Below are 19833 nucleotides of genomic sequence, written 5' to 3'. Positions count from 1 at the left end.
CATGTCATTGTAAGAGCTGGAAAGTGCTGAGAGGCCACAGATTTTCTCCGACAGATGGGAAGGCTAGGCCCGGCTACTTATATTTAGCCATTTTATCCTTTCAAGAACTTCCCTTTATTCTTGACTGTGAAATATATAAAATGGCAAAACTGTGTGGTATGAGCTGTGTCGTTGGCTTACAGTCCTCCAAATTGAAAGCTAACATATCAATAGTGTGAGTTTTCAAGACTAATCACATTGAATTTTAAATTACTGTCCATATTTGACTCGTTAATATTTGTTTCCTTTTCAAACACTGTACTCTTACTTATGTTGTGTAACAATTTTGGCCAAAATGTGATCATAAATATTACTTTCCACAGATTCCTGTTTCTTGCCTAATTGCCTTTGCAGAAGCTTTAGAAGTTGGTTACAGCAAGCACAAAAATCCATACCATAATTTGGTCCATGCAGCTGATGTCACTCAAACGGTGCATTATATAATGCTTCACACGGGTATCATGGTAAGAAACCCTTCATGAGTGTATTGGCATGGAGACAGCACACACCATTCTCCTGAGTTGCTCTTGCCAAGATCAGATAAGTGTACAGTATCATATGTATTTCTAATGTACACGTGAGGAAAATCACTGGGATTTTACAAGTTAGTTATACATTTTTTTTCAGAAAATATTTAAATTCTGTGGAAGAAAACATCCTTAAAAGTCAATTTACATATCTTTGATATGCTAGTTTTTTTAAAAAATTGAACTGTAGAACATTTTTGCCTGTACTTTGTTTCCTTTTTGTTGCAAATGAGTTTTTTCTCACATATAACAATTATGGTTTCTCCTCTCTCTACTCTTCCCAGTCTCTCCATTTTATTCTCTCCCAAGTGGATCCACCCTTTTTTTGTCTCCCATGAGAAAGCAAACAGGTTTCTAAGGGTAAATTTATAATAAATATAATATAATTAATATAATATAATATAATATAACCCACTGGAATAGAACAAAGCTATGTATACAATACAAACATAAAAAAAAGAACCTAAGAAAAGGCACAAAAAACCCCATAAAAATAAACACATAAAATAAACATTTGCACACTCGTGAATTCCATAAAAACTCTAAACTGAAAGCCATAACACAATGGAGAGAGAGAGAGAGAGAGAGAGAGAGAGAGAGAGAGAGAGAGAGAGAGAGAGAGAGAGAGAGAGAAAGAGAGAGGGAGAGAGGGAGGGAGGGAGGGAGGGAGGGAGGGAGAAAGGGAGGGAGGGAGAGAGAAAGAGAGAGAGAGAGAGAGAGAGAGAGAGAGAGAGAGAGAGAGAGAGAGAGAGAGAGAGATTTATATATTTCTGTGGACATTGAATTATGACACAAAGAACCTCCAAAAATGCTATTGAATACTTTTTTGTTGTCTGGGCTGCAGTGTACTCTCTTGAGGAGCAGTTTATTTCTACATTCTTCACTTGAAGTGATGTACATTCTTTTCTGTGTAAATTCTTTATTCTTACAGGAATCAACCAAAAAGTAAAGTAAGTAAAATAACTGACAGAGAAACGTCTCATGTCTTTAGACTGTGTTTAGGATAAATATTCACTTTCTACCTCACTTAACTTGAGGGCTGTGTTCTATGCTATCTGTTGAAGGAAATTCATCCAATGTACAGCATCTTGAACCAGTTGTGTTCAATGTGTTGTTCTCTCTCAAAGGTGTGTGGTTGATAGTCCCAGCAGGGAAGCTTATCTTTGTGGTGTCTCATGGGATTGCAGCTACTAGCTGCAGTAACTGGGGGACAGCTGAGGATATCCCTGTCTTGTGGTCTGGGATGGCTTGTCCTTGAGACTCCTTGTTGATATCGATGATGAGGGGAAGCTCAGAGGAGTACCTAAGGAATAGCTTAAGTTTTCATTACACTGTAGAAATACCATCCCTATGCAAAGCACTTTGAATACTGTCCTAAAAGAAGTGTTTTGAGGACTTGGTTTCTCTTGACTAAATGCCCTTCAGCAGTACCTAGGTATTCCCCAAACCTTCTGGCTCAATGACTCACCCTTGTGGCATTTCTTTCAGGGGGCTCTGCTTTCTCTTGCTTTAGTGCACATAACACATGAGAATGAAAATAGGGACCTCCTGGCCATTCTGAATGTTGTGTGGGACATGTGGCCTTAGGGTTCTTCACTTTCCTGTTGATTTCTAATGCCTCTGTTATGACTCTAATGGTGAGTTATTTTTCTTTCAAATGCTTGATATTTTCTGTTTCCTGAATTTATTGTTTTTTTCAAGTTAACTAGAAAAGAAAAATATCTATTTAAATCACACTCTGCAGCAGAGAGTGAACTGATTAGCTCTCCGAGAAAGAGGGTAAGGAGCCTATTTCGCTCTGATTCAATAGCGGCTTAATTGTGAAGAAAATGGAAAGAAAAACCGTGCAGTTGCTGTTCATCATCTTACCATATGCTTCAGTGCAAGCACATTTTGTTGGTTTTTTGTTTATTGCAAGGATTTGGGGACCAAATAAACACCTTCTCTTGTATCCCTTTTTATTCTGAAGTTCAAAGGTTACACTGGAAAGAAATAAGGTGTTACATTAATGGACAAACAGAGAATTTCAAGTCCGCCACATGACTTTTTTTTCTCCTTTTATTTATTTATTCACTTTAAATCCCAATAGCAGCCCTCCTTCTCCTCCTATTCCCCCCTACACACACACACACACACACACACACACACACACACACGCACACACACACACATACACATATACACACACATGCACACACACACATACACATACACACACATGCACACACACACACACATACACACATGCACACACACACATGCACATATACACACACACATGCACACACACACATGCACACACACACATACACATATACACACACATACACACACACATGCACACACACACACACATACACACATGCACACACACACATGCACTCACACACATACACACACATACACACATGCACACACACACACACACACGCACACACGCACACACACACACCCCTCCTCCTTACATTCCTTGCCTTTCCTTCTCCTCTGTGAGGAGGGAGGCTCCGTCAGGGCATCACCTCACTAAGGCACATCAAGTCGCTGTAGGACTAGGCACAGCGTCTCCCACAGACTCAGGACAAAGAAGCGCAGTCAGGGGAATGGAGTCCAAGGGCAGGCAACAGATTCAGTGACAGTTCCCACTCCAGTTTTGAGGAACTCCCATGACGACCAAGCTGCACATCTGCTATATATACACGAGGCAGGGGCTAGTACGGCCCCATGTTGACTCTTTGGTTGGCGGTTCAGTCTATGGGAGTCCCCAAGGGTCCAGGTTATTTGACTCTATCCGTCTTCCTGTGGAGTCCCTGCCCTTTTCAGGTCCCACAATCCTTCCCTCAACTCTTCCACAAGGCTCCCCTAGTTCTATCTAATGTTTGGCTGTGGGTTTCTGTCTTTCTGTCCCTTGGCTGCTGGGTGGAGTCTCTCAGAGGACAATTATGCTTCTGCCTGCAAGCATAACTGTCATTAACGACACTGTCATTCATAGTGTCGGGGTTGATTCTTGTCCATTGGATTAGTCGCAATCTGGGCCAGTCTTTGGTTGTTTACCCCCCCCCCCCCCGCCCCTGCTCCATATTTGTCTCTGCACATCTTGTAGGTAGGAAACATTTTGGGTCAGAGAATTCTTGGGTAGCTTGCTGTCCTTATCCCTCCACTGGGAGTCCCGCCTGGGTACAGGAAATGACCACTTTACGCTCGATATTCCCCAGTGCCAGGAGTCTAAGCTAGACTCCCTGACCCTGACCCCCCGTCTGGATCTCTGACACATCATAGAGAGGTCCCTGCCATTTCTCTCCCCTCTCCCCTAACCTGCCTTCTCCTGACCCCTGTCCTCCACTGATGTCCTCCCCCCTTCCCCCGCCATGTGCCTTTAGCCTCAGACTTATAAAGAAGGTTTGTAGAGTACATCAAATGTCCTTTCCTGTTCTCTTGAAGTCTGAGAACTCTGAGCCTACATCTCTGCTTCCTGCACAATACCAAGAAAATGAAGTCATTAGTGCAGGTCAGAGGCACTCCTGAGAAAAACCACAAATGGGAAAGGTCCTTTCTGTTAACAAAATTGGCATGACACCTGGTTCCCGATTTTAGTCATTCTTCAGCAAAATATCAGTGGAGTCACCTGTTAGTGTGACCATTTCAAAACTAGTCTCCTGGCAACCCTAATTTTGTCTCTACTAAGATCCAGAAACTGCATTTAGCACAAAAGGGAGAGGGATTTTTACAATGGAATACAATTTTTTCTCAGGTAAAATGAATTCATGCATGTGATGAGTATTTTGTCAATAGGAGTTCACACTATCAGCTTGACAGTTTCAGAAAGGAGGTTTTAACAAGCTGTCTTGCCTAGTGGTAGGTGAATGCTGATCTTCGTACAAACGAACATTTAGGTCTGAAACAAAAATGTATTACGGAGATACCAGCTAGACATATTCTAGTCCTTGTCACCAGTCAGATTTGGTACGGAAAAGACAGGGCCACTCCTTTTAGCGCCGAGTTGATTTCCCTGCTATTTTGAGCTGACTTCTTATCAAGTGACATTTCTAGAGCACTCCAGTTCCAGGCCACGGCTGTCAGGTGACTAATGCATCTGTCACCTGCAAGGTGTTCTGAGGAGCGTCATCCGAGAGAGATTGTGATGGAACTTCCTGTGTGTTAATGTCAGAGGGGAAGCCCTCAGTCCGACAGTCAGCCAGCAGTGGAGAGAGGCAGAGACTTGATGCTGGCAAAGCCGCTTGCCTCCCTCTTTCTCCTTTTGTCACCTGATTAACTTGTAACAGGTGCCACAGTGACAGTGATGTGCAGAAAATCCATTTGCTAAAGAGCCATTGCTCTGTGGAGTGATGTCAAACTGCCTCCAACTGTCTCTTTGAATACAAGGTCACTCTAAGGTCATACCCAGAGCACTCTGTACTCACTGACTGGCGACCTTCATTCTCTCTAAGGAGCTCAGTCGAAGAAAGAGAGGCAACTTGCAATCTTTCCTTTGAAAATTGCAGCCCACTGCCTGGCTGTGTGTCAGCTCCCACACTTTAGGATGACTCTATTCTTCTCTGATCAATCTGTACAAAATGTGGCAGGAAGCCATGTTCTGTGGTAATGGCTTCCTTGGGAATACTGCTTGAAAGAGTGTGGGTTTAGGAGGCTGCCACCAGCTTTGAAAACATTATCTGCCACTTCTACCATGCTAACTCTCCATTTGGGTCTCTGTTGACTCCTCACTAAAACAGTTAATAATACTGACCAGTTCACAGGCTGGTAATGCAGAGCCATTAAGTCTCAGTACAAAAGCACCTTGTGCAGGACCTGAAAGGCAGAAACTGTTAAAACAGGCCGTATTATTATTAGTTTTCACAATGCAATACCTTTTTGCATTAAATTATAGCAAACTAGTGGAGTTTTTCCAAAAAGATTATGTAAAAAAAAGTGTCAACCACATCAGTTTAGGCTCAAATATTTATTATATCCCTTTAAAGTACTCTGAAGAAAAATGCTTTTAAGAACCAAGTCAATATGCTTTTCTAATCTAAACTTCTCCCCAGACTAAATATACTTTATCACACATTTGTACACACATACACATCAATTTAAATGTAAATATAGTATTAGAGTTCTATTAGCATCTACCCATTCATATGTACAGGTAATTCAGTTAGGTATTTTGCTTTTGAACGATTAGAACATGGACTACAGTCTTGAACCATGAAACTTACTGCGATCTCTACAGAGGGAAAAGAAGCTGTAATTCTTTTTTGTCTGAATCCTGACTCTTGTCGCTGTGGGGCCTCTGTCACATTGCTCCTGTTCCACAGGACCCAGCTTTGCTATCTGCTGACATAAAGATACATATATTTATTTACTGAGTGGTAAATAGGACCAGTGAAAGAATAATGGAATCTCAAGGGCCCATCTAACAACAGCTGTTACCCTTTCTGTCTCTCACCACTGTGTAAGCTGTTAGGAACCGTCAGTACTTTTTTGATGGAGCAGGAGGATTGCCCACTTGATAATATGTCTGCCCAAGTCCTCCTTTAGGCTACAAACTGTCTACAGTTTAGATGAGGTGCAGAATCTACATTGCTCTGGGCTCATCATTTTAACCTTGGATTTCTGCCCATCAAGGACCAGCAGAACCCCAGTGTTGGACTTGGTTCTGTTCCAGATTGGAAAACTATGGTATGACCTGACCTTGTATGTCCTAGCTTGTCCCCAGGAATTATTTTAAAACCTACAAGTTTACCGCTTATTTTTAGCTCTAAGGACAATCACCTCTAATAACAAATAAATCAGTGGTGAAAGAGCTACCAGTTATTCCAAAATTTGACTTTTACTAATACAAAAAAAAAAAAAGATATTTTACCTGAATGTAAAGATTTCTGTATTCCAAGATTTTCTCATATAAACATAATCAATAAGGCTACAACACAGTAATAATTAAGTGGGGTTCGTGGAGAAACTCTTTGTGGGAGGCAGAAATTAACTAAAAATAAACAGAAAATACATTTAAAATCAATTTTGACAGCTAGAAAAATAATAATTTTAAACAATTATGAGCTAGTGTGTTTAAATTCCATCTCCAAATTTACTTTGCAGATTTATATTTGATATTATAATAGGTACTGAATGTTTCTTTTATAAAAACCAGTTAAATCTGTAACTATAATCATTAGGAGATGTTTGAAGTTGATAGGAGATTTCTATTCCCTTGGAAACATGTTTATTTAATAAACAATGGATCTCTGGGGTACCAACTTTTAAAATTTCCTTTCTCCTCATTTCATGATGGGCTCAGTGGGAACTCTGGAGGCTCATCCCAGTTCAGACTGTAACATGGACTGTTACTGAGATCACTTTTTTCCTTTCAATGGCCCAAGTGAACGTGTACAGGCACCGAGTGAGTGAAATTCCATTTCACTTTAGAATTCTTTTTCCGAACACAAGTCCTGTTTACTTGCAGGACTGACTGTCCAACAGAATATCTGTAGATGGTGGAGAACTTTGTGTCTTAACTGTTCTCTGTGAAAATACTTGACCTGCGTGATCAGTAGTCATGTGAAATTGCCTAGGCAACAGGACATGAGAATTGAATTCAATTATGTCTTATTTATTTTTAATTATCATATGTGTCATTGTGTGTTAATAGAAATGAGTAATGAACTGTCATTGAATTCTATAAACTATAGCAGTGTATGTGAAATAGATGGGCCCGAATTTACATAAAATTATTCTGTCCTTTGCAATCATTAATGTCATCATTTCACTGAACAGGAATATAATAAGTGCTATACATACAAAATCTGGAAATTCCTTGAAAACCATTCCACATTCATGAATCTAAAAACAAATTTTAGTTTTTTTTAAAATAGAAATTTGATTTCATGAAATTTTCTGTATGCCTACAATTATTTAAATATACATTTTAATGAAGGTGAACTCCATGCTAAAAGACCACTATATTATAATTTACATCAAATGATACCAAGCTAGTAAGGCTGTAATTTCAAATTCCAGTCAGCTTTTCAAATGATGGGAAATGACTTCCAAGTAGTAAGGACAATCATATTTCAAATTTTAAATTTTGAACTTACAAAGCACAACACAATCATTAGTTTCACAAAGCATCTATAATTCACAATTAATGGAGTGAAAGGGGAAAATCACATAAAAGAAATAGAGCATTATTTTGCATGATTGTGCATTCTGAACACATTAAACATGTCTCCATGGAAAGAAATGATAATGAAGATGTTGTCTGTGACGACCTGTCTCCTTCCTTTCCTAGCACTGGCTCACGGAACTGGAAATTTTAGCCATGGTCTTTGCAGCTGCCATTCATGATTACGAGCACACAGGAACGACAAACAACTTCCATATTCAGACGAGGTAAGTGCAATGAAGTCTCAGTGTTAACAAGTGAAAATTTATAACTAATGTTTCTCAAAAGGAGAGGGCAAAGTAGACAACTGTAGTCAAAGTACATGATAAAAGTCAACAAAATGGGTGCCCTTGTGAATACATTGCCATGAGCAATGGATATATGCCAATTAAAATGATTTTCACACACTTTTTATTCTTAAGAGAAGTTGCTTAGAACATGGAGATTTTATTAAGAATGGGTTTAACAAACTTTTAGCAATACTTCCTAAGCTTTAACAACTTAAAATCAATCTGCTCTTTTTCTAAACCATACATTTTGCCTGACATATTAACAACTTATGGAACATAAATGTCTGCAAGATAAAGGCTTAGCCCAAGCAGGCACACAAGTCAGATGAGCATCATATAAGAAATTGTATAAGGCGTTGTTTCGTTTTATAGCATATGACATAAAAGATGCATAATTTTACTTCTTAGGAAATCAAGAGATTGAAGAAATCTCCCAGAGCAATAGAGACATATGTAATGTAATTGGGAAAAAAAGATGCTTTAATGATGGCTAAAATTGTGGTTACTCAAACCAAAGTACTAGAGTAGACATGGATTATGGTAGCCTCGAGGGTTCCTATAACAAAATACCGACAAATGAGTGGCTTAAACAACATGACTGTACCAGTGGCCTGAGGTCTAAGGTTAAGGTGACAGAGGATGTCCCCCTCTAGGTTCCCCCCCCCCCAGCTTGCAAACACAACCTCCTTGTGTCCTCAGTTGGTCTTTTATTTCTCTTCAGATATACCCTGGTTCTATTTTCTCTGCACATAAGGACACAATTTATGTAGGATTTGATTCTGACACCTCATTTCACCTCCAGCATACCCTTAATAGATCCATATCCAAATGTCGTCCCACCGAGAATTAGAGATTCAACACAGCAATCTGGTGTGTGTGGAGTCCAGAATTCATTCTGTAAAAGGAAGATACATTAAGTTCTCTTTAGTTAAATGGAGATACCAGTGCCTGAGAGGTAGTAAATCAGGACACACTCACTTCCTGTGTGTAGAATCCTGATATTTTGTGATTCATTAGCCAAGATTGCTTAAGGAAAAAAATGAGTATAAACTAAGTTATGTAGAAGGCAATTTGATATTATTCTCATTAAACAAAAACAATGTTAATAACTTCCCCACTGTGACCTCTGCAGCCATGGGCTTTTCACCTGGTTTACACTAGCAAACATAAACTCCTTCTTATGACAGTGGGCTACAAATCTGATCAGCAAGCAGTTTATCATTCATTCCTATAACAGATGCGCCATTATTACACTGCTGGGCACTCCTTGCCTTTTGGGTTGGTAGTGTGCATCCAAGATTTACAGCAGAGTAAGACTGTGGTGAGAGTTCTCCTTCAGCAACACACAGAGCACCTCCAAGCCAGTGAGGACGTTTCCAAGCCTGTTCTGCCTTAGTTTCTCTAAGTCTGAGGCAAGAGGATACGATGCCTTCAACAAGAAGCTCTGACCATCTAGTTCTGGTGGGAAACTAATAAGAGTGGTAACTTGCCTGAGTTGTTCTGAGGGTTTGAGACTCCCTGAATAAACATCATAGGAAGGTATTCCTCCCTTGGATTTTCATTTAATAATCTGTAACTTCTGAAAGCAGCTCTATCTACCCACAGGAATACTGCTGTCTTACAAGTTCTATTTTATGTTTAATTAGTTAACCAAGTACCAGCCTTCTCAGTCATTGCTGTAGCTGACCGTTCTTCTCTTAGTTGTCCCAATCTCCCTGCTCCACAGCCTCACACCTATCCAGTCCCAGATAATCTCCTCCCCACAGTGTTAAATATGGTCGTTTCTGTTTATTCACTGGTTTTGTTCTGATAAACTATTTCTTAGAGCAATTTAAGATTTGTAGAAAACTGACCCTGGAGTGCAGTGTTTCAACCCAGTCACCCTACAGGTTTACTCTGCGGTCAGAACCAATGGACATGGAATAGGGCATTATTTGCAGTTAACGGGTTAATACTGACATGTTATTAATTAAAGACCTTGTTTCTCTTTAGGGCTCAGATTTTGTTTGTAATTTCTATGAGTGTTGATAAGTGTGTGATAAACTTCTCCATAGCTCCAGTGGTTTGAACATCTCACCTCTGTTTATTTCTCTCCTCTTTCACCCCTGGAAACACTGTTCTTCTGAAACTGGGTTAGTTTTGCCTTTTCCAAAGTATTATGTCAACGTTAAACAGTATGTATCCTGGATTGATTCTTTTTTTTTATCCACTCAGCAACATGTGTAAGGTTTCTCCATGTGTTCTCATGTCTTGATAACTTATTCTTATATTTGATATGTGATTCCCACCACATTTGTTAGTCACCCACTAGAAGACCCTTAGTCTGCTAAATTTGCCACTTATGAGTGGAGCTGCTACCAAATAAATGTGTTAGTTTTATGTGGTTTATTCCTTTAGGTTTTGACAGAAATGTTTTAGCAACTACTCTTTCGGATATTAGAAGCTTCTGTATTGGTGTCGAGAGGAAAGACACAGTCTATTACAGTACTAGGTATTTTAATTTTAATGGTGACCTAAAATGACTGAAATTCTACTTATAGATCATCCAGTTTACATTCCACAATATATTTTAAAAACAAACAAACAAACAAATAAAATCACTAAAATGAAGTAGCCTAAGAAAATATAGGCAGTAGATGGCAGTGCTGAGACTTGGGGGTTTGAGAAGAGGGGCAGACTCAGCCCTGAGCTCTGCTCACAAGAGACACACCAAGGTGGGTCAAAACTGTTAAAGCCACAAATAAGATAGTCAGTTGATCAGCAGAAAAAGCTGATGCGTACTTGAAGATGTGAAGTTGTTCTGTCTACCCACTCCCCCAGAGCGGCAGAGAAACGCAGGGGAAGAAGAACTTTGCACCCTGGTTATGAAGCAGGAATGTTATTCTCTTATTTTGCACAGTGAAGAGAACACCTTTCCTTTTCCTGTGTCCTGACTTGAGGGAAAAGAAGACTGTTCATATCGAGGTTGCTTGTTAAAAACTTTCCCACCCACAGAATCCATCCATAACAAGGAAGATTTGTATGACCAATCATTACTGAGCTGGGCTTTGCATAGGCCAACGGTTCCAGGGTTTAGTGAGGGGAGCAAGAGACCAACAACTAGCAAGTACTTCTTGCTCTTTCTGTTCTGAACAGTGAAAACCAAAGTGGTTTTCTCCAGTGCTATATCTGAATATCCCACAGAGCTTGCTCTTTCACTAATCACCTACAGGAGGGTGAACAGACCTAATTTACTTAAGCGCTAGCTTTTGGAGAAGAGAAGGCATAGAAATAGGTAAGGGAGAAAAGATACCTACATGGAGGAGAAGAAACGGATGATGACGGCAAGACAAATTAGTATTTCCCTCATTTCTAGGAAGAAGTAATAAAGATGGGTGTGGTCTTTATTTCACCAGCTGTCATACAAATTGTCTCCCCAAGATCCATTATTTAATGGATTCATTCTATGTGAACTTGAAAATTCTATTAAAGGAAAGTACTTCAACAACAAAAACATACAACAATAAAACATTTTAAATTCATCATGCTACCTTTACATTGCCAAAGGAGAAATAAGGCCAACCAGTAACATTAATCCTGTTTTATTTCATAGTGTTCATGCTATTTGGATTTATAGGGCTTTTGTAAAATGGAGAGGCATTTCATATAAACAAAATAAGCAAGGCTACATTTGAATTCCCTGGAGATATTATAATGCATGAAATCCTTGAAAGTGTAAATAAATGGAATTAATTTTCCCTTTGTGAACAGCAAATGACGAGCTACGTGTTACCATGGATACTACATGTTGCTTAGAATCTTGTTCTTTTCTTAGCAGTAAAAGACCATCAAACATTGAGAGCATGCTGTATTCTCAGCAAGCCTGTTGGATTTAAAAGACAAAGCCGTACATGTTTTGCTATGCTAACTCTGACTAAAAAACACAGCTTTGCTTGTTTTTCAGAAAGGAAGTGGTACTCATAGCCGCAGCGAGTAATAACCCTGAAAATCCTACCATAGCTAGGTCTGGGTGGACATGATGGAAATGAGATACCTGGAAAATCAGTTTTCCCTATGAACGACCTTGGCAAACTTCTGTAAATATATGTTGTTCATTTGATGTTGACTGAATTATCCCTCAACTAGGAATTACATGTGACCTTCCTTTGTGCTGAGTTATGATTGTTAGTTAAGAGAGTTTTAGGTTGTGAGGCTGTTGGAAAATATGTGAGATTACTTGGATTCGCACACAGTTTCACCTTTATGACAGTGCAGGGTAATAGGAATGGGTGATTATTCTAGCCCCTGAGAGGCCAATTTGCTCATGCCGAGTTAACAAAATGAAAGGCTTGTTCTATCTAGTAGACTGTTAGATGATGCTCTGGAATCTATTGCTTCCAGGAGATAGATGTCAGATTTCTTTGGTGCCTTCTTTTCAAAATATTATGCCTATATAAGGCAGGCATTTGATTAAATGGTGACTAGGGTGAAGTGCGTTAGGGCAGCCTTCCGCATTTTTGTATTGCTTCGGTGGCGACTCTGTTCCTTCTTTTTTGTACTTACCTGCTCACCAGTAAACAGTCAGAAACAGGTGAGTGCAAGGTTGTAACTAGAACTTTACCCATCAAAAAGACAGAGACAGTTCATTTTGTGTGACACAGTTTCCTACCACAGGGGCTTAGTCAGAGTTTCATATGGTTGTAATGAAACACTATGACCAAAAAAAAACTTGGGAAGGAAAGGGTTCATTTCAGCTTAGGAGTCTCAGGTTGCTCTTTCACTGACAGAAGGCAGGATCAGAACTCAAGGCAGGAACCTGGAGGCAGGAACTGAAGCAGTGGCCATAGAGGAGTGCTGCTTACTGACATGCTCAGGCTGCCTTTCATATACAACTCACAACCAGCATCCCAGAGAAGGCACTGCCCACAGAGAAGAGCCTCCTACCCCCTAATGATCACGTATCAAGAAAATGGCCACAGGTTTGCTTACAGGGCATTGTTATAGAGGCATTTTGTCAGTTGAGAGTCTTTTCCAATTTATCTTATATATCAAACCCATCTAAAACCAAACAACACACAAAGCAAATGTATCTAGCAGGAAGGAATGTTAGAGAGATTAGGTTCTAGGAGCCATATGGCAGTGAAATTGCTATAGGCTTTAACTGTTGTAGGTTGGTGCTTTCTTTCACTGTGCTAACCTGTGTGGCTGACTCACCAACTGAAGACACTGCCTGTGCCTCACACTCTGGACCATTCTACAGGACCGAGAGTGCTTGCAACTGATCCATACTTGTTCCAGAGAATCAGGTCTATCCAGGTAATCTGAAGTAGCTAAAGAGTTTAAATTATATGGAAATATAGGTAGGAGAGAAATAAAAGCCCTTTGATGCATTCAACTGCTTAAGAATAAAATGTCTGCCGCAGCAGACCTGTGTTGAAAAACAAGTTTCTCCATTTGAATTTACACTGAGTACTTTTGCAATATTCAGATTTAATCACAGGATTGTGTGGGAGAAAGTGATTTACATCATCCTCTTTATCCCCTAAGCAAATTGGGGTCAAAGGAGTGATGTTGTGATTAAGTACTTGAAAAAAGGCAAAAAGAGGCTAATCATCCACTGGCTAAATAATGATGAGCCAAATATTTACTTTTGGATATTTAGGATATCTCACGATATTAGCATTATAAATGGGAAGGAATAGGATGTCTCACAGATATTAGCATTATAAATGGGAATGAAATGGCATATAGATATTTAAAGTATAATAATTAAAGGGGAAATCAGAATCATGACCAATTATCTGTGGCATGCAAGCCATCTTTGGCTTGAAATTGAAAAACATTTGAAATTCAATGGAAAATCTAAAGAAATGGAGCCATGCCAAGATATGCAGAAAAGTATTTGACAAACTCCAATATCCCTTCATGGTCAAATCTAATAAATTGGAAAGACTGGGCATTGTCCTTAACTTGAGAAAGAATATGTTCGAGAGAAGGTGTTCCCTGGGTGCTGAGGGTGGAGTTAAGTGACCTTGGTCATAGGACTTACAAATCCCACCTAGAGGAGAGGAATAAGTTAACAAGAACAATTATATGAAAAACAAACTTGCCGTTAATTGCAATATATTACATTCTGGGAAATGACCAAGTGTAGACATGAATTATTTCACAGAGAGAATAATTATAGGCACTAATGTATAATTCTATTCAGTCTAGCTACTGGGCAATACATCGCCTCACAAGCTCATGCTGTAGCAAATCTGTGCCTTATTTTCATTTTAAGATTTGTAAATACATTTGAAACATAAGCATCTACAAGAAAATGGGGATATTTTATACTGGGAAGGAAGAAACAATGCTACTTTGTTCACTGTGAGTGACATGGCTTTGTAACATATTTGAAAAAATTAACAAAAACCAAGAACCTTGAGGCAAACCCTGAAGCCAAAGTGACTCAGGAGGGCTGTAAGATACAAGGTGAATGGGTTGTTGTATCCTGAGTCTACACCTCAGACTGATGGTATTTATCTTTGAAAATATAGCACCATTTATGTTAGATCCTCAAACTGAAATACTTGGTATAAATATGACAAAATGTGTAGAGAATCTAGAAGAAGAAAACCGTAACATTTTGGTGGAAGAATCCAGAAGGGTAGAGGACACCGTGAGAACACGCCCACAGACATCAACTAAGTGAGGCTCCCAGGTGCTCCCAGACATTGAAACAGCAGCCTCGGCTCCTCTGTTGTCTGTGCTACATTCTCTGTGTATGTGTTGTGGCCTTAGCCTGATGTTTTTGTGGGACTCCCAACAATGGGAGTTGGGGAGTCTTTGACTCCTTGGTCTGCTCTTTCGTCTGCTTTTCCTCCCACTTGGTTAGCACGCCCAGGCTCAGCATGAGTGCCTGTGCCTAGTCTTATTGTACCTTTGTATTCCCAGATCCTGGGAAGTCTGAACTTTGAAAGAAAATGGATGGAGGAGTGGATGTTGGGGGGGGGGGGGACGGACACACAACTGGGAAGAGCAAGGGGGCAGCAGTGGGACAGGAAACTTAATTGAGATGTGTGGAAGACAACATTTTAAAAGAAAATAGAAAAATAGATTCTGGCAGAAGAAACATATTGAAGAAGTAAATCAGGTTCACGGATAGGAAACTTTGACTTAGTCAAAACGTTTTTCAATTCAAGTTGATGTCTATAATCCAGTGCAAAGTCAATCGAACATTTTAGTGGTTTTTTTTTTTTTTTTTGGTTCTGTTTTGTTTGTTTTCTGGGATTTGTTTGTTTGTTTGGGTATTTTTTAAGGTTTGTATGAAGAGAGAAGAGCTCTAGAATAGATAATACAACATGGGAGTAGATAAGGTCAGAGTACTATTCCCCTCACTTCAAAGTTTACAACTGTGGAAGTTCCTGGAAAAAACCACACCTTGATGATTAACTCATTAGAACTCATTAAAGTTAAGAGTGCTCTGCCAAAGACATTGTTAAGAAATTAAGATAGAACAGACAGGGGAACAATATATGTATGAGACATGGTTATTAAAGGGCTGTTATTTAAAATACACAGGAGTTGCGTTTTAAAAAAAAATGAGAAAGCAATCAGATTGAAGTTCAAATATATATTAGTTAGTTTAAAAAAAAAAAAAAGCCAATATGGGAAGATGTCTGCTGAGTGCTGCAGACTCTGTGACATTTGGCAAAAGAAATTACACCAGAAGATGACTTCTGAGAAATCCATGCTGGACAGGCAGGTGGGATAAAGGGAAACTGAATTTTCTGCAGTTCTATAGTGACCCTGAAATGGTATACCAATTAAGTCTGTTTCAAATATTAAAATATTCTGCAGTTCCAAAGAGTAACGTAGTACTTGCATAGTTTTCAATAATGGCATTTTAACCAGCGTGATGACTTAAACTTGATTATTTATTATTGAAATCCCAAAGTCTGAAGAAATTCTCATCTGGAAGTTTGCTTTTACCTCCCAGGTCAGACGTCGCGATTCTGTACAATGACCGCTCGGTGCTTGAGAATCACCATGTCAGCGCGGCCTACAGACTGATGCAGGAGGAGGAAATGAATATTTTGGTAAATTTATCTAAAGACGACTGGAGGTGAGTTTCTGAGGAAGCCCAAAGGAAATCGAACCCCAAGAACACTGTGAGTTATGTTAGCGTGAGGAAAAGAAGGGAAGGTCCTACATAGGTCTTCCCCCATTGGAGGAAGTTCTTGCAGAGTCTGTTCAGGCACCATCTCTGCAGCTGGATAGGCAGGAGCTAACTGCAGATCAACCCAAAGCCACGCTCGTGTGTGAAACCACATGTCACACCACCGAGGAATAAGGGAACATAATTATTCAGCCTGTAGTGGAGCTTGGGTTGTTTTTGTTGCTTTTGTGGTTTGGTTTTTTTTGTTTGTTTGCTTTTTTATGTGGTTTTATATGAACTCAAAATTTAAACGTCACACACATTCTTCTGTTAGTATTTTTCTATAAATGGAGCTTACCGCTTAAAAGATGAAACTTTCATCTACTTGAGAAAAAAGTACAACTATATTTAATGACCCACAGTGAGGATGAAAATACTTTATATGTCTCCCAGGAATAAAATGTGTAAAATTAATGTTCACTGTCTAGTCTTTGAATTATCTTTTGTTTCTGTCTCATAGGTAAGTCTTGTTATTTCAAAATGGATTTATTTACCCTGTTTTTCTCTTTGTGGTAATATGTGTCTCTTCATAAACTTTGGCCATCATGGTTGGACTTTTCTGTATATGATGTGTTAACAAATAATACAATAATCACACAAATTGTAAAATCTAATAACTCCAATGCTTTCCGACTACCAACAAAATACCTATTTTTTTGATATAACAACAATAAAGTTTATCTAATATTAAAATTTTGGTTATCTTGTTAATGACCTGTGATTTTTCTGCCCTCAAATCTGTTGAGTATTTTTATTACAGATAAAGGCATTGCTCTTTGTATAAAAACATTTCACACCCTAAGTTGTATTCCTCATGTTATATCTCACCCACCCTATTAACGTAAGTACTAGAATTTATTAATTATTTGAATGGAAAGCATATTTATTCCATTGTGCAGATTTCCCACATTTTACCCCAATTCTCCTTTTTTACAAATACTGTGTCTAGTTGATATTAATGCAAATACTGTTCAAATGTCATTGAAAACTGTAATCAAGAATAATTGTATTAACCACCATCAATTCCTGTATTTCTCTGACGACTTGGTGAATTATTATTCTAAGCAGGTTGCCCAGTTTTATAAAGGCAGCAGAATACCGAGTCTTTGCCACTTTTGTATAAAATAAGGTTGGACTGAGCACCTGCAATTTCCAAAAGCAAACCCTAATGTGTTGCTATTTTTTTTTTAAAGTAAATCATCTATTATGTAAGATACTTTCGATGGGGATGGGGCAGAGGTGTACTTTCTCTCTGTAGCCCTGGCTGTCCTAGAACTTGCTCTGTAGACCAGGCTGGCCTCAAACTCAAAGATCTGGCTGCCTCTGCCTACTGAGTGCTGGGATTAAAGCCATGCACCACACTGCCTGGCTAAAACATGTGATTCTGGATCATAATCAAGTCAAAGCCTTGAGTTAATTAAAGACACTGGCCCCACAGTAAAAACAGAATATAGTTGACTTTTTATCTGTTTGTAGAAACCTTTGCTAAGGTGACTCAGTTTTCTACTTGGAGTGAGAACATGTAACCCAGTCACAGGCTCTGCGATATGACCATTGTATAAACATGACAGCATCTTGCTTACAAGTTTAAACAGTGCTAGTAGTCATGTCTGTGTTACACAGGACTGGGTTCACCAAAGTATACCTCTCACTAACATCTGAACTTCTCTGAGGTGCTTGTGGTGGGTGCCCGGCACTGTGGAGTGGCTCAAGAGCCAGCTTTTGGAATGGGAATTCTGCTTGAATTTTGTGCCAGCCACATGTTAACTACATGACTGAGCAAATGAAATCTCCACTGGAGGGAAACACTAATAATTGTTTGCAGGTCTACCATGGGAATCTAATGTTTAGTGTACTGACAAAGGAATTACTACTATATAGTCCTAAATCTATACATAGACTGGATAAATAATTCTGGTCCTATAAAAAACAGTCTCATCTAAAAGATGTAAAACAAGAAAAGTACAACAGAGGACTTGAGAACTCAGGCTTTTCCATGTCCCTTCCCTGGGGCATTAAGTCAAACTATTTTGTTGGCCACATAAGTTTAGAATATTCTCAAGTTCCATTGACTTCATGTCTTACTTCTAAAGCATTCAAAACTATATTTAGGATCAAGAGTGGGGCTCTTACTAGAGCACATACCAGACAAGTACAAGGACCTTGGTTTATGTCCAGAACCCATGTGAAAATGTCAGGTGTGGTGGAACATGCTGCCAGTCTCATTTCCGTAGGAGCAGAGACAGGGGGATTCTTGGCATTTGGTGGCCAGCCAGCTTAGACTAATTGTCAAGCTTCAAGTCAGTGAAAAACCCTGATTTTAAAAATTGTGTTCAGGGATGGAGTTATCAGGCATCAGGAGAGGAGAGGCTTTGGCTCTGTGAAGGCTCAATGCCCCAGTGTAGGGGAATGCCAGGGCGGGGAGGAGGGAGGCAGTGGGCGGAGGTGTGAAGATTCTCATAGAGGCAGGAGGAAGGGGGGTTGGAGAAGGGAATTCCAGAGGGGAAACCTGGAAAGTGGATAACATTTGAAATGTAACTAAAGAAAATATCCAATAAAAAAATAACGATTGCATTAAAAATAAATAAATAAATTTTAAAAATGTGCTCAGTACCCCTGGGTTTGGCCTCTAGTCTCCACATGACACATGCACACATGGGCATGCACATTTATATGCATATACACACAGAAACACACATACGAATATATCTATATTGATATTGGAGAAACACGGCTTGTGAAGGAAATACATCTCATTTTTAAGGAAATTATTAAGAGTTCCGACTTACTGAAATCATGGATGTCAATGATAATTTCCAACTGTTACAAACACTATTGCATTTAAAAGGCGATGGCTCTGTGCTGATGACTGTTAGGGAAAACAGTACGACAATATTTATAGAAATGTCCCTCTCCAAGGTAAGAGAACTCAAACGAACCATTCTCCTCTGGTGCCTCCGCAGGGACCTTCGGAACTTAGTGATTGAAATGGTATTAGCAACAGACATGTCAGGCCATTTCCAGCAGATTAAAAACATAAGGAACAGCTTGCAGCAGCCTGAAGGGTAGGTTATTTTCTTTTGTCATGTTGAAGCTCTGTGGGTTTGGGCTTGGAAAACACTCAGTGATTATTTTGTTCCGATAACTTGAGTGTGTCTTTGGTTTGACAGGATTGACAGAGCCAAAACGATGTCCCTGATCCTTCATGCAGCTGACATCAGCCACCCAGCCAAAACATGGAAGCTGCACTACAGGTGGACCATGGCCCTGATGGAGGAGTTTTTCCTGCAGGTGCACTTTTTTATTTTTATTTTTTTTTACTCTGCTTTGGAAACAGTGACTGAATATTGACAAAACTTTTCTGAACAGAACCAGGGCCTGTGACTTATATTTCCTTTTAGTCATAGCGCATAGTTAGAATGCTTGAGGAAATCTACCAGAACTTATGTGAGTACATTAGATAATCCAAAATGGAATTAAATAACTTTGAAAAGAGTAATGTCTTAGATATGAGGATGTGGCAGTCAGGGGGGAAAGGCAATAGAAAAGCAGGCTAGAATCACTCTGTCACTAAGAGGCAAGTTTGAGATCATGAACAGCTTGCACAGTGAGAAGAGCAAGAGGACTGGGGTGGAGAAA

At 39.4% G+C, this 19833-nt stretch overlaps 1 protein-coding gene across 1 annotated transcript in view; it reads left to right on the top strand.

The window, feature by feature from the left end:
• Positions 1-19833, top strand: part of PDE1A (phosphodiesterase 1A) — a 173190-nt gene that overhangs the window by 128333 nt on the left and 25024 nt on the right. The window contains exons 6-10 of the mRNA XM_080927540.1: positions 363-503; positions 7849-7949; positions 15976-16101; positions 19158-19259; positions 19365-19485. Of these exons, the coding sequence (XP_080783666.1) occupies positions 363-503; positions 7849-7949; positions 15976-16101; positions 19158-19259; positions 19365-19485 (591 nt within the window). The remainder of the gene's footprint in view (positions 1-362; positions 504-7848; positions 7950-15975; positions 16102-19157; positions 19260-19364; positions 19486-19833) is intronic.

The sequence above is a fragment of the Micromys minutus genome (assembly GCF_963924665.1).
Source record: "Micromys minutus genome assembly, chromosome: 13".
NCBI classification, from domain to species: Eukaryota; Metazoa; Chordata; class Mammalia; order Rodentia; family Muridae; genus Micromys; species Micromys minutus.
This window is presented reverse-complemented; position numbering and strand designations above follow the sequence as displayed.